Source organism: Thalassophryne amazonica, chromosome 16 (assembly GCF_902500255.1).
Source record: "Thalassophryne amazonica chromosome 16, fThaAma1.1, whole genome shotgun sequence".
Lineage (NCBI taxonomy): Eukaryota > Metazoa > Chordata > Actinopteri > Batrachoidiformes > Batrachoididae > Thalassophryne > Thalassophryne amazonica.
Genome location: NC_047118.1, coordinates 62679092 through 62701568, shown reverse-complemented (window position 1 = coordinate 62701568; position 22477 = coordinate 62679092). Strand labels below are relative to the sequence as shown.

General features: G+C 41.2%; 1 protein-coding gene and 1 long non-coding RNA gene across 2 annotated transcripts; both read left to right on the top strand.

Annotated features, from left to right (window-relative positions):
- The first annotated feature begins 553 nt into the window (after positions 1–553).
- LOC117527650 (testis-expressed protein 2-like) lies at positions 554–22408 on the top strand. The gene is made up of 11 exons (XM_034190087.1): positions 554–1863; positions 3959–4159; positions 7100–7385; positions 7465–7652; positions 11473–11673; positions 11754–11853; positions 14143–14278; positions 14360–14488; positions 17849–18058; positions 18168–18288; positions 21873–22408. The coding sequence occupies exons 1-11, from the start codon at positions 625–627 to the stop codon at positions 22017–22019; spliced, it is 2958 nt and encodes a 985-aa protein (XP_034045978.1). The 5' UTR covers positions 554–624; the 3' UTR covers positions 22020–22408.
- LOC117527652 lies at positions 12865–14115 on the top strand. The gene is made up of 2 exons (XR_004565580.1): positions 12865–12908; positions 14006–14115. It is a non-coding gene; the product is annotated as an uncharacterized LOC117527652 (long non-coding RNA).
- Positions 22409–22477: the final 69 nt, after the last annotated feature.

Genomic DNA, 22477 nt, shown 5'->3' with positions numbered 1-22477 from the left:
AATGGAACGAATATTTAATTCGATGAAAGCTGGAACAAACGATTCAACTCGGCTTTGCCTCATTAAATGGTACGTTCCAGCTCTCACCTCATGAAATATTTGTACCATTAAACTCATAAACATTAGGGTGATGCAGTGATATTTGGAGCGGCTGCACTGAAAGATCAGCACTTTTATCTTAATTAGATCTGAAGAATAGCTCATTATAGGCTGGTGCTACTTGTGCTGCATTAATATTCTAGGCCAATAGGACTCAGCCAACAATATGGATAAGGAGAGAAACAACAGCAAAAAAGGGAAACCCTGTGTTCTGAGTTAAAGTTTACAAATTTATAAATGTATAAATTATAGAATTTTAAAAAAGTGCAATTATAATTTCCCAGGGCCCACGGCATCATTATAAAACTAATCAAACCACTTAATGAATACTGAACCTGTTTAATATGTTCCTGTCCTGCACTATGTTTTCAGGGTTCAGTGTGATGGACATTTGGCTCCCTGAAGATGTCTGGATGTCTGGATGTATGCTGACTTCCACATCTAGCATCGTGCTTCATGTATCGATGAAGTACTGCATCATTTGGTTGACCATATTGTAATAGCTCACTGAGGGTGCTGGCCAGCATGGAGGAGAGCAAATTGATTTTCAGCCTGGACAGCCACGATGATGGTCCTGTTGTGGCCTTTTCCAAAGACAAACTTCCAGTCATGGAAAGCAGGCATGAGCTTGTCCAGGGTATTGGCCTAGACATAAGTCAAGACCACAGTTCAGAGCGTTGCCTCCTGCCTCACTCCCCATCCTCCCCAGGGTCTCTAGCTGATCTATCAACTTCATCAGCGTGTCTGCTTGTCACCAACAACCTGGTCAAATCCTCTTCCACAGATCTAGAACCCAGAGAGGGCAGCTCTCTAAGAGGCAAACCTCTTCTCAGCCTTGTAAAATCCCTGAGCACAGAGATCTCCCGTCGTGTTGAGCCAGAGGTCAACCTCTCCAAGTCAGACTCCAAACTCTGTCTGCATGCGTGGAAGCAGTTTACTCAACCAAAGATCCCAGAGACCAGGCCTGAAGAAGTAGAACTGACTGAGAGTTATGGCTGGGCTTCACTTCCTTCTCCAGGCAGCACATCGCCCCCTGAGCCCCGGGGCAGCTCGCTGATTGCTGAGCTTGAGGACACTCGGAGAAAGTTCTCTGAGGCCATGCAAGAGCCACTGAGCATGCTGAGCAAGATCATAGGAGAAGAAAGCCCTGGCAGCTCCAAACCGGGAAAGTCTTCTGGTGCAGGGGACTCACCAACCTCACAAGGAAGCTGGGGAAGAGAAGGGAGTTGTATTCCAAAGAGTACTGAAGATGTGGCAGAAGGTACTCATCTTAGGTGCTGGAGGACAACTGATGGCGGGCATAGCAGCACAGCAGACATGCCCCTGAAAAAGCTCCAGAAGGGCTGCTTGATACATTCACCTGCCTGTCCAGAATGCCACACCTGCAGCAGAAATGACCTTTATGGGATTCATACTTATGGAGATATACTTCAGGTGGTGCATCTCCAGAATGGCTCCCATGAGACACATCATAGAACTTACACCCAGTCTCGAAGTAGAGTACCAGGTGCATCATTGCCTTTTCATTGTCTTTTACCTGTGGGTATCCTCGCATATGGGCTCTTTGTGCTGCCTTTACCCTCCTACGTGACAGGACTGTCTGTGGGGGTTGCATGTGGGTTCATTCTGGGTCTTGTAGTTGTGTTCATGTTTGAACCGCGACACTCCACTGCCAGGAGTAACCACAGCTCTCACTCCTGTAAGCCCAGAGCATTGCGCATGGATCGACTGGACCGAAAGTTCAAGGATGCAGAAATCCAAGAGGTAAAATGCTTTACCTATAGCATGTAATTTATATTGAAAGAGTCAATCAAGCAGCAACGGCCTCAGTACCATCAGACTTACCGGCTTTGGAAGTGAAAGGACCTAACAGATAAGCTCATTTCAAGCTACATGTCTCTTCAGCCACACCTGGTACTAATTTCCATCATGCATGAGATATGATTATTCCCTGCAATAGGGCAAGACATGTCCAGGAGATGGCAGTGTTCAGCATCTAGCAGACAAGTCTGTGATATATTGCATATTAAAAACAAAAACCAAAGTTGCTATAGGCATTGACCTGGTGTACGGGTTCACCAATTTTTAACCAGTTTATCCTCATTATATGTCCCTTTGAATTTGGAGATACACCACATTATAGAATGAATTACCCTGTGCGTCAGCAAAGCAGCAGTAGCAGGGCGTTGTTTTCACTGGCGTGTGTCTGTCTATCGAAGGACAAGATAACTTTTCGGTAAAACTCAACAAACAAGAAGCTGAGACTTTCACATCTAGCATCATGCTTCATGTATCGATGGAGTCATTTGGTTGACCATATTGTTATAGCTCACTGTGGGCACTGGCAAGCATGGAGGAAAGCAAGATGATTTTCAGCCTGGACAGCCATGATGATGGTCCCATTGTGGCCTTTTCCAAAGACAAACTTCCAGCCGTGGCAAGCAGGCATGAGCTTGTCCAGGGTATTGGCCTAGACTTAAGTTGAGAACAGAGCTCAGGCACTTTGCCTCCTGCCTCACTCCCCGTCCTCCCCAGGTGATCTATCGGCTTCATCAGCATGTCTGCTTGTCACCAATAACCTGGTCAAATCCTCTTCCACAGACTTAGAACTGATCGAGACCTGTTTTAATACTCAAAACAAAACAAACAAACAAACAAACAAAAAAACTCAACAGTCAAAAAGCCAACATGGCGCAAACTTGGTGGGAATATTCCTTTGTTAGCTATCTAGCAGTGATTTGAATTTGAGTAGTTTCGTTTTTGGACATCTCAACAATCCAGAAGCCTAGATGGATCAAACTGGGTGGGAATATTCCTTGGGCAGCTATCTAGTGGTGACTTGAATTTAAAAAGTTTAGTTCTTGCACATCTCAACAATCCAGAAGCCTAGATGCAACATGAGACTTTGAAGCAGTTTGGTCAAATTTCACGGTCAGAGAAGACATTTGCAATTGCCATGGGGTCCAATGGACCCCAAAAGTCCTGAATAACTTCTTGGTTCTTGATATATTTTAACAATATATCAAGAACCAAGAAGTCTAGATGGATGATCTAAAGTATATATTGATCAACAAAATATTTGTGATTGATTGGTAAGAATGACTTGATAATGAAGTCACACAGAAGTCATATGAAAAAGTCATATTTCGTCAAAAACACTATTACAGTCGTACATTTATAACATTGTGTGCAGAGTGCACGGGGCATACATCAGCCCTCCGATACCTTTCATTGTTTTTGAGTTATGTGCCAAATATTCTGAACCTGTGTAGCAGTAAGTCTGAGGCAAAGAACTGATTTGGAACCATCTTTCAATGCAAAGCAGCAATTCTAAAATAAAAATGACCATTTTCATACATAAACATGCTGCCTCTAACTCTAAGCTTCTCTTTGGCATGATAAACCTCAAGAGATTATTGCTAAAGTATTTCAGATTTAAAAAAGATATTGTGAAACACTGCAGTCTTTATATAAAAAGGTTAATTTGCAAATAGCTTTTTAAAAGAAGTTGGGTGTGTTCTTGTGATGGGATGTTTAGAGGCGTCACCAACAGCAGCTTGTAGGGCTTTTGAGAGATTCATCCACATTGCTAAATGAGATGGATGGTTTCTGCTGTGTCTCATGTTTCCTCTCCTGCAAAGCTGCACTGCTGTTTGCGCCTGTCACTAAGGATTAAAAAGCCCTGCTAATAGTGCTGTCAATGCTGCTAACAACACGGCTGTCAATATAGTATGATTCCAATGTAAAATTATGAAATTTCTTGTTCAGAAATGAAATCTTTGATAGATGATGTTGCTACAGTGCAGTAATTGCAGTAATTTGATACTGTTGAAATAACATGTTCATAATGGTTTTCCAGGGCTGGATGAATGAGGTGCACAGCTATGACTCTGAAGCATTCCATCCGTCAATCACTCATTCCGTCTACGCCACCCTGGAGGGCAGCCGACTGCACCTGGCATACCCACGTGCCAACATCCCCCGGTGGGCAACTTTCAGCGAGACACCTCAGGAACCCGTGTTTTTGAGTTCACGCACCTACCAACTGGCTAACTGTAAGGTTGGTGCAATAGTAAGCATTTTCCCGCAGGTGCTCATCAGAGAAAAGGGAAAGAGAGAGCCGTGGTGACCTCTTACCTGAACTGTTCACTCGCACCTCTCTGCACTCTGTTTGTCAACACGCAGGTGAAAGACCAGAAGGACTGAGACTGAAGCGATGATGACGATGATGATGATGATGTGGACGAACTTAACCCAGTGACTGTTCTAGACATGTTAGAGTAGCATCCACTAGGATAATACAGTGGATATACACAGTGCTTGATAATAGGTTTTTTAAAACCTGCCAGGCATTGATCCAGACCTGTTTCTGTACTCAAAAAAATTCTAATGCACCTATTTGGAAGAACAAGTAATAACAAGAGCAATCAGAGATTTCTGACATCCACCAATCCGGATCCAGATCACCTCCAAAATTCAGTCTTCCATGCCCTACACTCTAAAAACAGAGTGGTTCAAACAACCAAAGATTGGTTGAAATGTGTCCAACCAATTGGTTGGACACATTTGAACCAATCTGTTTTTAGAGTGTAATATCTATCTGTGGTGCTAATTTGGTGAAACCCTTCCAAGCCTATATAAAGGGAAACTTGTTCCAGAATCTGGATCCGGTTCCAGATCACCTCCTAAATTTAATGGGTTCTTCCATGGCCTAATATGTATTTGTATTGAAAATTTCTTCAAAATCCGTGCAGTAGTTTTGATGTAATCCTGCTAACAGTCAGACAAACAGAAAGACAAATAAATAAACGCTAATGATTTTATGACGTCCTTGGCGGACGTAAATATCTCTGAGCAATGGCTATGTGGTCCCTCAAGGTGGCCCGTACCCTTTATTAAGAACAATTGCTTACAGCCAGATCAATTTACACAAATTAAAAGCCAAAATGTTGAAAACAGCTCTATCGCCCAATGGCAAAGGCCAGTACATACTTCATCACACAGCGTGTTGAATTGTTAAAACATTTTGAAACCACTCGCATTCCACATCAAAAAACAGCCTTGCTGATGCCAGCAGTACCCCTCAGCTCCTCCTTTAGTTGGTGTGGCGAGTCTGAATTAGAAAGCTTAAAAAACCCATGTGTTGAAATGGTGCCAATGACTGAAACCACAATATAAACTTTATAACATATTGTTTTTTGTTTGTTTGTTTGTTTGTTTTTGTTTATTTTTTAAGGTTTGAACTGTGCAACTGAGAGAAGGGAAAAAAACAAGTGGTTCTTTAGTTACAATCTGGAATTGAAATTCGAAATCCAAAGAGATGGCTGCATAAAATTGCAAATCCTAGATGGCAGCTGTGATGGTCATACTAATGTAACGGGATGAAAATCAATAAATGTATGTATTGCATAACCTGAAAATCTCCGGTAAAAATAGTGACACCTAACCTTACAGCAGCATGGTTGCCAAACAGTTAGTACACTTGTTTTGAAATCAGAAGGTTCCCTTTTCAAGACCACCTGTGCCCATTCTTCATGTAATGTGTGGAGTTGCATCTGGAGGGGCATCTGGCATAAAATGTACCAGATCAACATGCAGATCCATGTCGGATCTGCTGTGGCTATCCTGAGCAAAAAGGGAAGTTTAAAAAAACTTACTAGGTACCTAACCTGAACGTCCATAGCAAAAGTGGCGATGAGCCGTGACGGAGTTCAAAATGACCGAAAATCAAAGTGGCCATCAGTAGCCATCTTGGTCGTGAAACAATGGCCCTGGTTGTCAATAGGTGTCCTCTGTCCACCGAAGACCAACCATGAAAGTTACAGGCCAATTCTTCCAGTGGTTCTTTGGTTATTATCCATGGCAGACAATTTTGTAACAGGTCTGAATTTCAATATGTGTTATCCTCTGGAAATGAAAAGTTTAAGGGACAGACAGATGGATGGACAGACACACACACAGATGGACATCACACGTGATGACTGTAGCCCTCCATCCCATTGAGCATGAGGGATAAAAACGGAAGTGTGCACCTGACAAAATATAGAGCAATCTGACTCTAACAATTTGAAATATGTGCCTCTCTTGTACATTATATCTGTCCAGAGGCTTTTCTGACCCAGTCTAACAGCCACTGATGATTGAAGTGTTTATGGCCTTAAACAGTTATTTATGAAACCTTCTAAACTAGCTCGAGCTCAAGATCCAATTGTGGTGGAAAACGGCAGCATGACACCAACCTACCATATGGAACATCTTCATGTCAGCCAGAAACCTATTACTAGAGATACAGTGGGGCAAAAAGTATTTAGTTAGCCACCTGATTGTCCAAGTTTTCCTACTTAGAAAGATGAGAGAGGTCTGAAATTTTCATCATAGGTACACTTCAACTATGAGAGACAAAATGAGAAAAAAAAAATCCAGAAAATAATGTAGGATTTTTAAAGAATTTTTTTTTTTTTTAAAGAATTCCGGTACGCATGTACCGGAAAACAGAGGCCATGGTACCTTATCTCTCATTGCTGATTAAACCTTTTTTTTAATTCTTGAAACAAAGTCTGGATGGAACCCAATCCAGCTAAGTACTGAGCCACAGTGACCTGCTGCCAAGTGTGAAAAAATTTTAAGAAATCATCCATCCATCCATCCATTTTCTCTACCTCCTTGCTCCAAGTAAGGGTCATGGGGGGAGTGTGAAGCCTATCGCAACAGTCATGGGACATGAGGCAGGGTACATCCTGGACAGAACACCAGTCCATGGTAGGGCCACGTATTGACATACAAACACATTCACACCAGCACGCACACCTACGGTCAGTTTCCAGTCCACATAACCTGCATGTCTTTGGATGTGGGAAGAAGCCGGAGCATCCAGTGGGAACCCACACAAACACGGAGGGAACATGTTTAAGAAAACAGTCAAAGCAACAGTTTTTGACTTATGCAACACCCTCTAGTGGCACCAGAGAGTGTAGTGACTTTCTGTTGGTTTTTGTCTCAGGTGACTCTGTTTCCTCCTGGTCTTGCCCATAAAAGGATGTGGAACAGGAAATATCCCATCTGCATCAGTCTGGCCGAGGGGGAGACATGGGAGGATACTCTGATCGAAGAACAGGGGGAGAAAGAGGAGGACAGGACACTGAGACACACCAACCTTGACCATCAGCCCCCTGTCACCCTGTATTTGTTTGGCCGCACGGGACGGGAGAAGGAGGAGTGGTTTCAGCGCTTTGCGGCTGCTTCCAGAAGTGGATCCAAAAGCAGTCAGAGCAGTGAGGAGAACACAGGTAAGCAGATGTTTCACTCTATTCCCCTTTTTTATTGTCATTAATAAATGTTGATGTCTGTTTTTTCTCTATTTTCCAGATACTCTCTGTGCTGGAGACACTTGTAAAGAAATTACAGACGAGCTGCACGACTTGCCAGGGACAACAAAAACAAGAACACTATTGGACTACAGTGCCTACATGACTCACCTTATTGGATCTGAGAGTTCCAATCCAACAGCCAGCCCCTGCCACAGTGACAAAGGAAGCCCCTCAACCCACAAGAAGGTCAAACAAAAGCGCCAATTTATTTGTGAAACAAACACTTTTTTAGTCCTTTGGATTCAGCACCAGGTTTTGCTTGTACAACTTAAGGTCATCGTCCAAAATTTTATCATTGAAGTCCATATACTTTCAGAGAGTTTAGTACATCTGTTTTCCACTGCTTATCCATGGTCATGGTGGTATCGGGGTCTGTTAGTATGCAGCATGGTGAAGTCCAGATTGAAATGTGTTCCCACTGGCTTGGTTTGTGGGAATTCTCCTGACCTGGTAGAGCGATGACCTCGTGAGGAAGGAGTCTGGTGTATGAATCCCACCTGGAGCCAAAAAAGCTATGTTGCTTGGCTACACATAGTTGCTCTCCGCAACTACAGTTTCCAGTTAGCGCCAGAAGATCGCACAACATACCCAGTCTCTAGATGGGTTAACATGTTCTGGATCTTTACTAGGGTCTCTTCCTAATTAGATGTACCCAGTCTCCTCCAAATTGGACGTGCCCAGAGCACATCTAGGAGCATCTGGTGGCCCTTCTAGTAAAATACCCAAACCATATCAACTGGCTCATTGTATTGTCAGAACAGCAGCTCTACACTGAGTTCCTTCTGCCTGCCAGCGCTTCTTACCCTCTCTCTGAGGGTCAGCTCAACTATCTCAGGATTGCCACGGTACATCTGCAGCACACCTGACTGCTGTGATAATCTGGGCTTCGGAATTGTTCCCAAATTACAGATGTTTTCAAATTTAGAGAAGGCAGGTTCAGAATCAGCATGAGTCCCGTCAACTATTAGTCTTCTCGGGCTGGCAAATGATTCATACAGATATCATAAAAATGTTAATGTTGGAACTTGTTTCCAGGTCACACCTTCTGAAAATGCTCATGTAAATGTATAGTTGTGTTCAGAATAATAGCAGTGAGTTTAAAAAAAGTGATTAAAGTTCAAAATCCTTATAATAGTTTTTATTTCCACACAAATGCTTTGTGAACACTGGCACATTATATTCCAAATCAAAACATGAAGAGAAATTAATCAAATTCATTATTACTTTACAGAAAGTCAAGAAAAGGGAATATTAAGCTGTTCAAAAAAATAGCAGTGTCTGCATTTTTCTTTCTGTGACCTATATTACTGTTATGTGCAGACGCAGGTTGAGGAGCGGACCAACCTCTGACCGAACCCAGCGCTAAATAACCAGAAAGCGGTTCCACAAACAAAACCATTTTATTTCCCCTCCAGTGCAATAATTAGTGTACAACATAAATATTTGGTTTGTCTGGCGGAGTGAAGGACGGCACGCTCTCCAGCGCCCAAAAGGATCGAAGCCTCAGCGCTTCTGGACTCAGATTCACTGCCAAACACCCCCCAGGTGGACACGACAAACTGACTCTGTGAAGGATGGAAAAGGTGAGGTAAGTCAACAGAGCTACAGCAAATATCCTTCAGAGGCACACACTATCAGCAACACATTCAGGTCTGAATTTAAGCTTTATGTAAATGAGCAGCTTCTCACAACAGGTGGAGGATCATCAGTCCGTACGCCACGGCAGTGAGAAGCAAACTGCACAATTCTCATCAATGTTCAAATATCCTGCATAACAGAATGCCAAATTACTATTAACGATCATTCAGACAATAATCACCTCTGATGTGTGCTGACAGCATGTGTCCCTCACCCGTCCTCCTTCACAGGCACGATGTGTCAAACCCTGGCGATGTCCTCAGCGTCTCACAAACGAACGTCACAAGGTCGAGTTCCCGGCAATGCTGCCGGGAACGCCATCTCATTATCTGCTTCAGCTGAAAGTCTTTAAGTTTGCACGTGAGCATCATCCACAGGTGCTGCGAGTCATTAGGCCTGCACGTGAACATCCTCCACATGTGCAGCTAATAATGCTGATGAGGGTGAAGGACTCTTCTGCCAGCACCTTCTCCACAGACAAAAACCAGTTTGCATACCACCTGGAGAGCAAAGAAAACAACACAAAAATATCCAGCCAAACCCCCCAACACACAACAATTACACCCTTACAGGTGGCTCAGTCCTCTTTAGCCCAGGCAAAATTATAATCTTTTTTTTTACACACTTTACAAACTTCATGTCTTGACAGTAGCAAGGCTCCCATTTTGACTTAAATGGGAATTGGTCAGTAATTCATGCAGATACAGTTTGTCCATAGTAGGTTCTGTGATGAATGATATGTCTAGTGGTTAAGGTGTTGGGCTTGAGTCCAGAAGATCATGGGTTCAAATCCCCACCTGACTGGAAAATCACTAAGGGCCCTTGGGCAAGGTCTTTAATCTCCTATTGTTCCCGGTGTGTAGTGAGCGTCTTGTATGGCAGCACCCTGACATCGGGGTGAATGTGAGGCATAATTGTAAAGCACTTTGAGCATCTGATGCAGATGGAAAAGCGCTATATAAATGCAGTCCATTTACCATTTATTTACAGAAGAGTTGGGAGGGAGCGGATTTTAAAGACGAAGACATCAAAAGTACGTGCTGGTTGTTGTGAATTTCTCTCTGAAAATCTGAGTAAAATGATATTGTTCAGAAGAAAAATGTACTTTGAGAGAGGAGAAAAGAGGGGAAAACATAAAGAAGTGCAAAAAATGAAGCTGCTCAGGTAAAATGATCTCAAATGGCAACCAAAACCAGAAAGATGTAGAATAAAATGGGAAACCGACATTTAAATGGTTTGAAGAATAGACAGAATGGCAAAGACTCAGCCAATATTCAGCTCCAGGCTGATCAAAGAAGGTCTAAGGTCATTTAGAAGACGCCTATGTGAAGTCAAGCTATGGGCAAGAAGCCCCCACAAAGTCCCATTGTTGAAAAAGCGACATGTGTTAAGGAGGTTATAATTTGCCAAACAACATACTGACTGGCCTAAAGAGAAATAGAGCAACATTTTGTGTACTGATTAAAGCAAGATTGTTCTTTTTGGGTGTAAGGGCTGTGGACAGTTTAAGATGACCCCCAAAAATTGAATTCAAGCCACAGTACACTGTGAAGACAGTGAAGCATGGTGGAGCAAACATCATGATGTGGGGATGTTCCTCATACTATGGTATCGGGCCGATTTATCACATACCAATGATCATGGATCACTTTGAATACATCAGAATACTTCAAGAGGACATGTTGTCTTATGCCAAAGAGGAAATGCCCTTGAAATAGGTGTTTCGACAAGACAATAACTCCAAACACACCAGCAAGTGAGCAGCATCTTGGTTCTAGACCAACAAGATTAAACATTATGGAGTGGCCAGCCCAATCCCAAAACCTTAATCCAATAGAAGACTTGTGGAGTGACATCAAAAATGCTGTTTCTGAGGCAAAACCAAGAAATGCAGAGGAATTGTGGAATGTAGTGCAATCGTTCTAGCCTAGAATACCGTTCTCAGGTACCAGATGTTGGTTGACTTTATGCAAAGCAGATGTGAAGCAGTTCATAGAAACAGTGGTTATACAACTAAATATTAGTTCAGTGATTCACAGGAAGTCATCAAGCAAATGTAAATGTTTGAGTTTGTAAAGAAAAATGCAGACATTGCTATTTTTTGAACAGCCTAATATTCTTTTTCTTCACTTTCTTTGAAGTAATAACAAATTTGATAAATCTTTCTTCTTGTTTTGATTTGGAGTACAATGTGCATTCCCTAAGCATTTGAGCGTATGGAAATAAAAGCTATTTTAAGGATTTTGAGCTCAACTCACTTTTTTAAACACACTGCTATTATTTTGAAACCAGCTGTATATGAAGTTCAGTGATTTATTGTGTGTCGATATTTGCCATATACTCTAAAATACATCACTGCTCTGTGTAGATACATAATGAAGACAATGGCTCTGGAGGTCAAGCTGAAGTTGAGCCTGAGGTCAGTTGTGGGGCAGGGGGAAATGTCACAGAAGGCCAGACCACTTGGGTAAACTCGCTGGTGGGCAGGATCTTCTGGGACTTTCTTCGAGAAAAATACTGGACTGAGCAGGTGGCACGCAAGATCCAAAAAAAACTCTCAAAGATCAAGGTGAGATTTTTCATGGCATCTCTTGTGTGATTTTTGAGCAGCATATTTACTATTTCAAGGTTTTATTTGTCTCATCACAGTTGCCATACTTCATGAATGAGCTGACTTTGGCTGACCTGGACATGGGCACCTGTCTACCACAGGTTCTCAGTACTTCTAAACCCACACTGGACCAAAGAGGTACAGTACATCTGTGTAAACCCGTAGGCAGTCTATAGTCTCATTTGGGACATTACAGTGTGTCTCATGCACAACCTTAAAGCCTTGTGTTGTTTCATGACTAAGCTTTTAGTAATCCTCTTATCTGGGATACGTTTAACCACCAATAATGGGCCAGAGATATCTTCTACCTACACTATGTGTGACAGCACTTTGCCAAATCAGATACTGTCTTAGCCTGCTAACTCAAAAAAGAACAGTGGTGGCTCCAGAGATTTTTTTTTCTGCAGGTGCTATGGGGGAGCTTGGAATTTTTATGAGGGTGCTATGGGCTCCTGTGTCATGATGGCTCTCTGCTACACCTCTGCCACATTCACGGGCATGTGTACACATAGCCACATTCTGATCTACGACAGTCACTAATGACATACAGAATGACCAAAATCATACACACAAACCTAGCCTACTGTTCCACCGCCTTTTATGATGAAGTAATGCTGAATTTATGTGGAAATGATTGTTGTACAAAACCTTCAGATATCTGTCGCTGAGACAGAAGATGACTGGTGTGCAGTTTTAAGCAGAAACGAAGTGTTAATCCGTGAACCGCGTCAACAGGGGGGACCGATTTTTAGGGGGGACCGTTCGGTCGGCGACACCAGCATCTAAAGTTTTAGCTTTTGTTGTTAGCTCCATGTCTTCTTCCCCATTTTTTGTAGAAGTGTTACAGCGCTACATACAGGTCTGGCATGTGTTCTACAGCATTTTCATGCGGTTTCACTGGATCTGTGACAACGGAGATATTTATTGAATGGAACATTTTTTGAAAATGACAAAGAAAAAAGATTGTATAGCAGAAGTTCAGTTTCAGTGTAGACAAGGCCTTGAGGCTGACGCATGGGCTGATCTCAGCGTCTCAGTTGCCAACCAATCTCAGGCTAGGAGAGAGAGGCCAGTATTTGGACAAATTCAGGGCCGGTTGTCAGGCTAGCCCTAGACACCAACCCCCTGTCCCCCGGCGCTGCCCATGAGAAAGAAGTTCCAGAGTATTTAAGGGGCTGAAAAAGCAGGCTGTGGTGGCACTGATGGCAAATGAGGAGGCACGTAGAGGAATCTGTGAGGTGACACATCATCTGTGGTCATGGCATGTGATGGCACAGTCGTGTCAGATGACTCTGCTTTACTTTCCTGTGGCCTTCCTGACAGGATGCTGCACATTTCTGGTGCCACGGGTCTTCTGGCCAGTCTGCTAGTCAGGTGCAAACCACCAAATGTCAATGAGATTGGAAAGATGTTGAAAAAGCTGAGGGTAGAGAAAGCTTAAGAAACCTGTGGTATTGGGGCTGACATCTGTCCTATTGGTGAAGATGATGTTTTCCTGCTGCTGCAAGCAATCTTTGCTTCTGTTTGGGATAAAAATGTCTCTCTCTGCAAAAGAAAAGGCTTGATTGCAATGACTACAGGACTATTACATTACTGTCTGTGACAAACAAGGTACTTGACAGGTTGATCGTCAACAGGATTCAGTCCCAGCTACTTGCTGCTCAGTGACCAAAGTAATGTGGCTTCATGTCCAAGAGATCGACTGTCAACTGCATACCAGTTCTACAAGTACTTATTTAATGCAAGTATGAATATTGTACATTGCTTCTTTGCAGCTTTGTTTGTTTTTGCAAATCAGTTGGATTGGATAATTGGGCTGCTCTGTGGGACATCCTGAAAATTCTGTGTGATCCTCAGTAATAGGCTGTAGTTGATGCTTGGCCTCCTAAGTGTGAAGCCAGACCACTCTGGTCGCTGAATGACAAGTAATGTTTTCGGAGATTTCAGTAGCACTCAAAAAAACTGATACATTGGATGAACTCAATTCAATTACGAGCAGGATTTCCAGCTTATGAATATATGTAGCCCCAACTCAAATAAATCACATCCATGCAAGATAATTTAATTTAGTTGAGACTACATATATTTATTAGATCCAAATCATGCCCATAATTGAACTTTTTAATAATTGAGTTCTTCCAATGAGTCATTTGTTTGTGTGATACACTCAAAAAACTGACTCATTGGATTGGATTTCCATCTAATAAATATATGTAGTCCCAACTAAATTAAATTGCATTGTCTTGCATGAATGTGCTTTTATTGAGTTGGGGCTACATATATTTATTAGATGGAAATCCTGCACATAATTGAACTGAGTTCATCCAATGAGCCATTTTTTGAGTGAGGATTACACAAAATGTATGCAATTTCAGTCCAGTTCCTTTAATTTAGAGAAAATGAATGCCTCTGTCTTCCTCCTCTAAGGCCTGTGGCTGGAGCTGGAGGTAATGTACACAGGCTGTCTTCAGATGACCCTAGAGACTAAGATGAACCTTTGTAAACTGGGTAAGGATAGAAAGGATGACTCCCATCATGGTTCTCCAGAGACCCAACAAATAGGGTGAGGCCCATCTCAAATTCAAGTTCAAAAGACACAAGATGAGTAGATTGCAGTAAGAGGTACAATTGATGTCTTTTTCAGCTCTAAACTGTGTATACTGGCTGACAGCGATGAAGAGTCATCAAGTGCTGGGTCATCTGATGAAGAGGAAATCCCTGCCTCTGAGCCACAGGGATCTCTGGGAGATAAGACAGTGGTGGCAACTGATGGGTAGATTAATTCATTCATTAGCACATTATATTCCAGAAATCTACTATATTGCAAATCCAATAATTATGGCCTTCAAGTGTTTAAACAACTAGTGACTGTCAGTGCTAAAGCAGTCTGTATGTCACTTATAGGCATGCAGTTATCCAACTTTTTCATTCCTGATAACAATTCAGTGACCTATAGTCAAAGTACTAGCCAATGCCATGCACCAATCCCATACTGGTGAATTAATTTGTTTACTAGCCACTAGTTAGTTGGCACTATGAAATATTAGCAATTCCTTCAAAACACTATGACAGAGGGTGCATGGAGATTTCTTACAACAAAACTCTGACTAAGGTTGAGTTCATTTTATTACCTCCGCCAAGGAGGTTAAGTTTTCGGTCGCATTTGTTTGTTTGTCTATCTGTTTGCCAGCAGGATAACTCAAAAGGTTTTGAACGGATTTTGATGAAATTTTGTGGAGTGGTTGGAAATGACAAGAGGAACAAGTGATTACGATCCGGATCCCGATGCTAATGCGTTAGCATGTCTATGGCATTTTCAGTGTTAAAAGTTAGCATTAAGCAGTTGCAGCTGTCATCATGTTCGGGTGAATTTGTTTTCAAATTGTAATATTTCTTACATTTATTTTTGTTTATATATTAATAATCTAATGATTATTATATACAATTTTAGAGAAAGAGACAAAAATAAATAAATCACTGTGCCAAGGAGGGAATCTCTTTAGGGTCAGTGACCCTATGGCCTTGTTTAGAGAAGTGTTTCATAAATGTTAAAAAATTCATATATTTGCAGTTTAGTTGAATAATAAATTGAATTTTGTCTCTTATTTGTTTTGTCTATAAGCACATGCAATATCAATATCAGTGCTCAGATGACAGTAGCTTCTGGGAAAGGTGCAACTTGCAATAAACTGTGATGCCAAGCGCTAAGGATACATGCTATCCAGTCACAGCAGATGAAACTTTTTTACTACTGAGCAAACATCATTGTTAGACTTTTTAGGTTCAATGATTCCACAGCGTGTAGATGTTATGGCATCAGTGACCCCATGGCCTTGGCGGAGGTTTGCACTCTGAGTGCTTCTAGTTTAATGTTGACATTTGTTTTAAATGTTGAATGCTACAAAGTGTGAAAGATTACCAACTGTGGATTTGTCTCATTTGACAGTAGATGTGAAACTAAAAGGTACACTGAGAGTACAAACGTACTGTACCTCCACCATGTTAATGAAGTGCAAACATTATTACTTATATTACGTCCGCCAAGGATGTAATAAAATCATCAGCGTTTATTTATTTGTCTGTCTGTTAGCAGGATTACGTCAAAACTACTGCACAGATTTTGACGAAATTTTCACCATAGATAGATATTAAGGCATAGAGGAACCCATTAAATTTTGGAGGTAATCCAGATCTGGATTCTGGATCAAGATTAACTTTATATACGCTTTGAAGGATTACGTCAAAACTGCTTCACGGATTCTTACCAAAATTGCACCACAGATAGACATTAAGGCACTTAAGACTCCACTGAATTTTGGAGGTGATCCAGATCTGAATTGGCGGACGTCAGAAATCTCTGATTGCTCTTGTTATTACTGCCAAGGGAGAGGTTTAAACTTGGATCTGTAAATCTTGGCACAGATTCTGTAATCTAATTTGCATTATCATGTGCACAGACAAAAAAAAAGCCACCCAGAATGGGTGCATAACTGTCATTTTGGAGATTGAATGTTAACATGCCCATTATTTACAAGACAAACATCCATCAGTCGTAAGCAGTGTTGCCACAGTTACTTTGAAAAAGTAATCCAATTACTGATTACTGATTACTCCTTGAAAAAGTAACTTAGTTACTTTACTGATTACTCAATTGGAAAAGTAACTAAGTTAGATTACTAGTGACTTTTTTAGTTACTTTCCCCAGCTGCCGACAACAACCCTCTGCAACCTCAACATGACAATACCTGTTTTGCCAAAATTCACTTTATAGTCACCCTTTCTTGGCTTCAATGAAAATAAATACTTGTTTTATAAAAAGTAAAATAAAGACCTCTTTCTTGACCTCATATTAAACTGTTGACAGCACTGTAACAGTAAAACTTGCCATTTCTAACCTACATTGTTTATAAATGTAACTATTAAATTCATTCTAACATTTTTCTAACATTTAAATTCTCTCTAAACATTTTACTTGTCGAAATTATTATTATTTTAAGTAGTATTAGTAGTTGTAGTAAAAAAAAAAGGCTTCAAAACTGGACCTTTAATCTAGGGGTGTTGTGAGGGGGCACATCCTTGCCCCACGCCCCCATTCCATCTGGATTCGCCCCTGCTTTGGCGTTTGAGCACAAAGAATGGATAACATTTATTTATGCAGAAAACATGGCCAGATTTACAGGTCAGAAAGTTTTATTGCGTTTTCACATCATGTGGTCCTCAGAAAGAGAGTTTAGGTGCATTTGAGTGGAAAATAGTGTTAGTTGTTGACACGTCGCAGAGGATCAGCTGTTTTTAACGAGCAGATACGGAACGGCTCAGCTCAGAATTCTAAATAAAGGAGAAAAAAAGCATAAAAATGTCTTTGTAAAGCTCAGTGCAGGTGTGCTGTTGTCACTGTGCTTTAAGAGGTGAGGACAAGTCGTAGCTGTTGCAGAAAACCGCGGATGAAAAGCTCACAGCTCGCTTAAAGTGGGCAGTTCAGTCGAACCCCGACCTCCTGCCCACGGACCAAGTTTAATGCTGCTACCGACCCACAATGCAAAAATAATAGTAACGCACAGTGACATGGAGAAGTAACTTTAATCTGATTACTGATTTGGAAAGATTAACGCGTTAGATTTCTCGTTACTAAAGTAAGTGGTCAGATTAGAGTAACGCGTTACTAAATAACGACCAGTGATGCCGGTAACGCGTTACTAAATAACGCGTTACCAGCATCACTGGTCGTAAGTACAGTAGTCTTTACTAGATAATAGAAATCCATAATGGGGCATGACGTTAAGTGGAACATGCTTGAATGTTTTGAGTCAAATTAAAACAATGGTCTTGTGTAAGCAGTTTTTGCCAGATGTGATGGATTTATTCCTGATTATGCAACAATCTGCATGATACATGCTGAACATTCAGTTATTATCTGAGCAATACTCTCATTTTTGAAAAACTTGAGTTTGTGAAAACCGGACCCCTGAATCCATATTGCAATCGATCTATATCAAATTGAGACACCATGAAATTACAAAAACTAAAAGTTCATGTTTTGTGAGGATAATTTTAAAAGTTAGCACACTTCCAGTATTTTTGAGTATTTTCTCATTCATGCCGTGTTTGTGTCCATGCCCTCCTTCACCTCCAGGCATGCTGGTGGCAGTGCAAGTAGGAAGATTCTGAGATTTGTGGACAAGATAGCTAAGTCCAAGTGCTTCCAGAAAGCCACAGAAAACGAATACGTCAGGAAGAAGTTTGCAGAGGTGTCAAACATGCCTCTCATGCTCAGCATTGAGGTTCTGGAGCTCTCGGGAACACTAGCTGTCAACATCCCACCTCCCCCTACTGACAGAATATGGTGTGATGAGAATCCTTCTTTTTGCCATTTTATTCTGTGTATTAAGTGAATACTGCAGTTGTCATATGAGCTTCTTGACTTATTTTTTACTCATATACTTCACTCTCAGGTACAGTTTCTGGGTGCCTCCCAGGTTAGACCTTCATGTGCGCCCCATGCTGGGGGAGAGAGAGGTCACCTTCACCCACGTCACTGAGTGGATCGAGAGAAAGTTACAGTGCGAGTTCCAGGTGGGTACACGACTCCATCTTATACAACTTTCTTTAATGCAGCAAAAACCACGACACTGACACACAAAAGTCAATCAATGCTTATCCACAGCTGACCAATACTATTTGACAGTATATATGAAATACAAACCTACTTTTCTTTTCATGTAATTTTATAAAACTCCTTCCCATCCAAAACATGAACTGTTCTAAAAACTGATCAATGTATTTTTGAGTAAATTGTAAGGCAAGAGGACAGCACGATGGCTTTGTGGTTAGCACTGCTGTCTCACAGCTAGAAGGTCTTGGGATCATTCCCCCCCCGTGAGTTTTCTGAGTGGAGTTTGCATCTTCTCCTTGTATTTGTGTGGGTTCCCTCCAGGCAGGTTCTGGCACGTCCAAAGACATGCAGGCAGTGTTGCCACAGTTACTTTGAAAAAGTAACCCAATTACTCCTTGAAAAAGTAACTTAGTTACTTTACTGTTTAGTCAGTTTTAAAAGTGACTAAGTTACATTACCAGTTACTTTATTAGTTACTTTCAGTAGCTGCCGAACCTCTTTATAGTCACCCTTTCTTGACTTCAATGAACATAAATACTTATTGTATAAAAAATGAAATAAAGACCTCTTTCTTGACCTCATATTTAACTGTTGACAGCACTGTAACAGTAAAACTTCCAATTTTTATCCAGCATGGTTTATAAATGTAACTATTAAGTTTGTTCAAACATTTTTCTAATATTTAAAGTCTTTCTAAACATTTTAGTTGTTGAAATAATTAGAAGTAGTAATAGTAGTGGACCTTTAATCTAGGGCTGTTGTGGGGAGCCCCCACCCATACCCGTGTTGTCTGATCAGAAGAATGGATAATGTATATGCAGAAAACATGACCAGATTGACAGACAGGAAAGTTTTATCAATTTCAATTCAATTTCAATTTATTTTCATTTATATAGCGCCAAATCACAACAGAGTTGCCTCAAAGTGCTTCACACAGGTAAGGTCTAACCTTACCAACCCCCAGAGCATTATCAGCTTTTTTTTACGTCACGTCGTCCTCAGAAAGAGACATTAGGTGCATTTGGGTGGAACAAAAAAGAGTTAATATTTGTTGATAACTTGTTGCGGATCAGCTGTTTTTAGCGAGGCGACACAGAGTAGCACAGAGTTTTAAATAAAGGGGGGGAAAAAAGCTTAAACATATCTTTGTAAAGTCATATCTCTGAGCGCTTTGAGACAATACTGTTTTTCAGTTCGGAGCACAGCGGAGAAAAAGCTCACAGCTCGCTGAAAGTGGGCAAAGTGGACAGTTCAACCGAACCCCGTGCTCCTGACACCGGTGTGAGGTGCTTGTCACTCCCTCTTCTGAGCACGGTTTTAATTCTGCAATCGACCCACAATACAAAAAATATAGTAACGCACAGTGACTTGGAGAAGTAATTTTAATCTGATTACTGATTTGGAAAGATTAACGCGTTAGTTAACTACAACCCCTGGCAAAAATTATGGAATCACCGGCCTCGGAGGATGTTCATTCAGTTGTTTAATTTTGTAGAAAAAAGCAGATCACAGACATGACACAAAACTAAAGTCATTTCAAATGGCAACTTTCTGGCTTTAAGAAACACTATAAGAAATCAGGAAAAAAAATTGTGGCAGTCAGTAACGGTTACTTTTTTAGACCAAGCAGAGGGAAAAAAATATGGAATCACTCAATTCTGAGGAAAAAATGATGGAATCATGAAAAACAAAAGAACGCTCCAACACATCACTAGTATTTTGTTGCTCCACCTCTGGCTTTTATAACAGCTTGCAGTCTCTGAGGCATGGACTTAATGAGTGACAAACAGTACTCTTCATCAATCTGGCTCCAACTTTCTCTGATTGCTGTTGTCAGATCAGCTTTGCAGGTTGAAGCCTTGTCATGGACCATTTTCTTCAACTTCCACCAAAGATTTTCAATTGGATTAAGGTCCGGACTATTTGCAGGCCATGATATTGACCCTATGTGTCTTTTTGCAAGGAATGTATTCACAGTTTTTGCTCTATGGCAAGATGCATTATCATCTTGAAAAATAATTTCATCATCCCCAAACATCCTTTCAATTGATGGGATAAGAAAAGTGTCCAAAATATCAACGTAAACTTGTGCATTTATTGATGATGTAATGACAGCCATCTCCCCAGTGCCTTTACCTGACATGCAGCCCCATATCATCAATGACTGTGGAAATTTACATGTTCTCTTCAGGCAGTCATCTTTATAAATCTCATTGGAACGGCACCAAACAAAAGTTCCAGCATCATCACCTTGCCCAATGCAGATTCGAAATTCATCACTGAATATGACTTTCATCCAGTCATCCACAGTCCACGATTGCTTTTCCTTAGCCCATTGTAACCTTGTTTTTTCTGTTTAGGTGTTAATGCTGGCTTTCGTTTAGCTTTTCTGTATATAAATCCCATTTCCTTTAGGCGGTTTCTTACAGTTCGGTCACAGACGTTGACTCCAGTTTCCTCCCATTCGTTCCTCATTTGTTTTGTTGTGCATTTTCGATTTTTGAGACATATTGCTTTAAGTTTTCTGTCTTGACGCTTTGATGTCTTCCTTGGTCTACCAGTATGTTTGCCTTTAACAACCTTCCCATGTTGTTTGTATTTGGTCCAGAGTTTAGACACAGCTGACTGTGAACAACCAACTTCTTTTGCAACACTGCGTGATGATTTACCCTCTTTTAAGAGTTTGATAATCCTCTCCTTTGTTTCAATTGACATCTCTCGTGTTGGAGCCATGATTCATGTCAGTCCACGTGGTGCAACAGCTCTCCAAGGTGTGATCACTCCTTTTTAGATGCAGACTAATGAGCAGATCTGATTTGATGCAGCTGTTAGTTTTGGGGATGAAAATTTACAGGGTGATTCCATAATTTTTTTCCTCAGAATTGAGTGATTCCATATTTTTTCCCTCTGCTTTGTCTAAAAAAGTAACCATTACTGACTGCCACAATTATTTTTCCTGATTTCTTATAGTGTTTCTTAAAGCCGGAAAGTTGCCATTTGAAATGACTTTAGTTTTGTGTCATGTCTGTGATCTGCTTTATTTCTACAAAATTAAACAACTGAATGAACATCCTCCGAGGCCGGTGATTCCATAATTATTGCCAGGGGTTGTAGTTACTGAAAAAAGAAGACAGATTAGAGTAACGTGTTATCGGTATCACTGCATGCAGGTTAGGTGGATTGCACCCTGCCTCTTGCACCATGCCTGCTGAGATAGCCTTCAGCCCCTGTATTTGAAGTAAAGCAGTCTAGGTACATTTGGGAAATATGCCGCTATGTGCTATGTGCTAGCAGTCACTTTCACATACAAGATGGAATGCAGATGCAACTCAGACAGATTAGCATTACCTTATGGGAATGTTACTGCAGCAATCAAATACTGAAAGAATGTTCTGAAAAATTAGTATGAAACACAGGAGTTTCGCTCTTCCATTCTTGCCTAGTAAACTGCTGACATTAGTTAGAAGCATTACAGTAATTTCTTTGATGCCTCTCTGCTTTTTGTTCTTTCCTGTTTGTTTGTTTGTTTTTTTTTGGCCAACAGAAAGTGTTTGTCATGCCTAATATGGATGATCTGTATCTTCCGCTGATGACCTCAGGCCTGGAAAACCCTCCAGCATCTCACTACTCCTCTGCCCAGTCATCATCTCATCAGTCTTCTGTGGAGTCCCAAGATTACCTGTCGGAATAGCGCCCCCGAGGGGCAGCGGACGTGAATCCTTCATGCAAAACTATTTACATTTGCAGCACCGAATCATGAAGCTGCTGCTGCTGCTGCAGGGCACCATCTTGGTATTTATTATCAGTACTGCATGGATGCCTCCTGGATGCACATGTGAGATGTTGTGTTTTACAGAATAACACAATTTAATCACCGTTCATGACAATGACTTCAGAACTGGTGCTTCAGCTTTCCTGATCGCTGTAGTGAAAAGACCTGAGGTAAGAAAACGCACATTATTCTAGCACAGATCTTCAAGAAAGGAATGTGTTGATGCAAGCATGAATAAACTAGAACAGCACTCAGAAGATGCACGTTTGGCAAGCAGGGATGTTCCTTAGACTGTGACCCTGTACAAATGTGTCTAAGTTATATTGTAATCCATCACATCTGGATTTTTTTTTTTGCTCTCTCAACCAAGTTGTGTT

What these genes read in the sequence shown, in the direction of transcription:
- LOC117527650 (XM_034190087.1), top strand. Translation starts at nt 625, where the DNA reads ATGGAGGAGAGCAAATTGATTTTCAGCCTGGACAGCCACGATGATGGT. An exon ending in AGGATGCAGAAATCCAAGAG is followed by an intron (nt 1,864 to 3,958) that starts GTAAAATGCTTT and finishes ATGGTTTTCCAG; the next exon opens with GGCTGGATGAATGAGGTGCA. An exon ending in ACCCACACTGGACCAAAGAG is followed by an intron (nt 11,854 to 14,142) that starts GTACAGTACATC and finishes TCCTCCTCTAAG; the next exon opens with GCCTGTGGCTGGAGCTGGAG.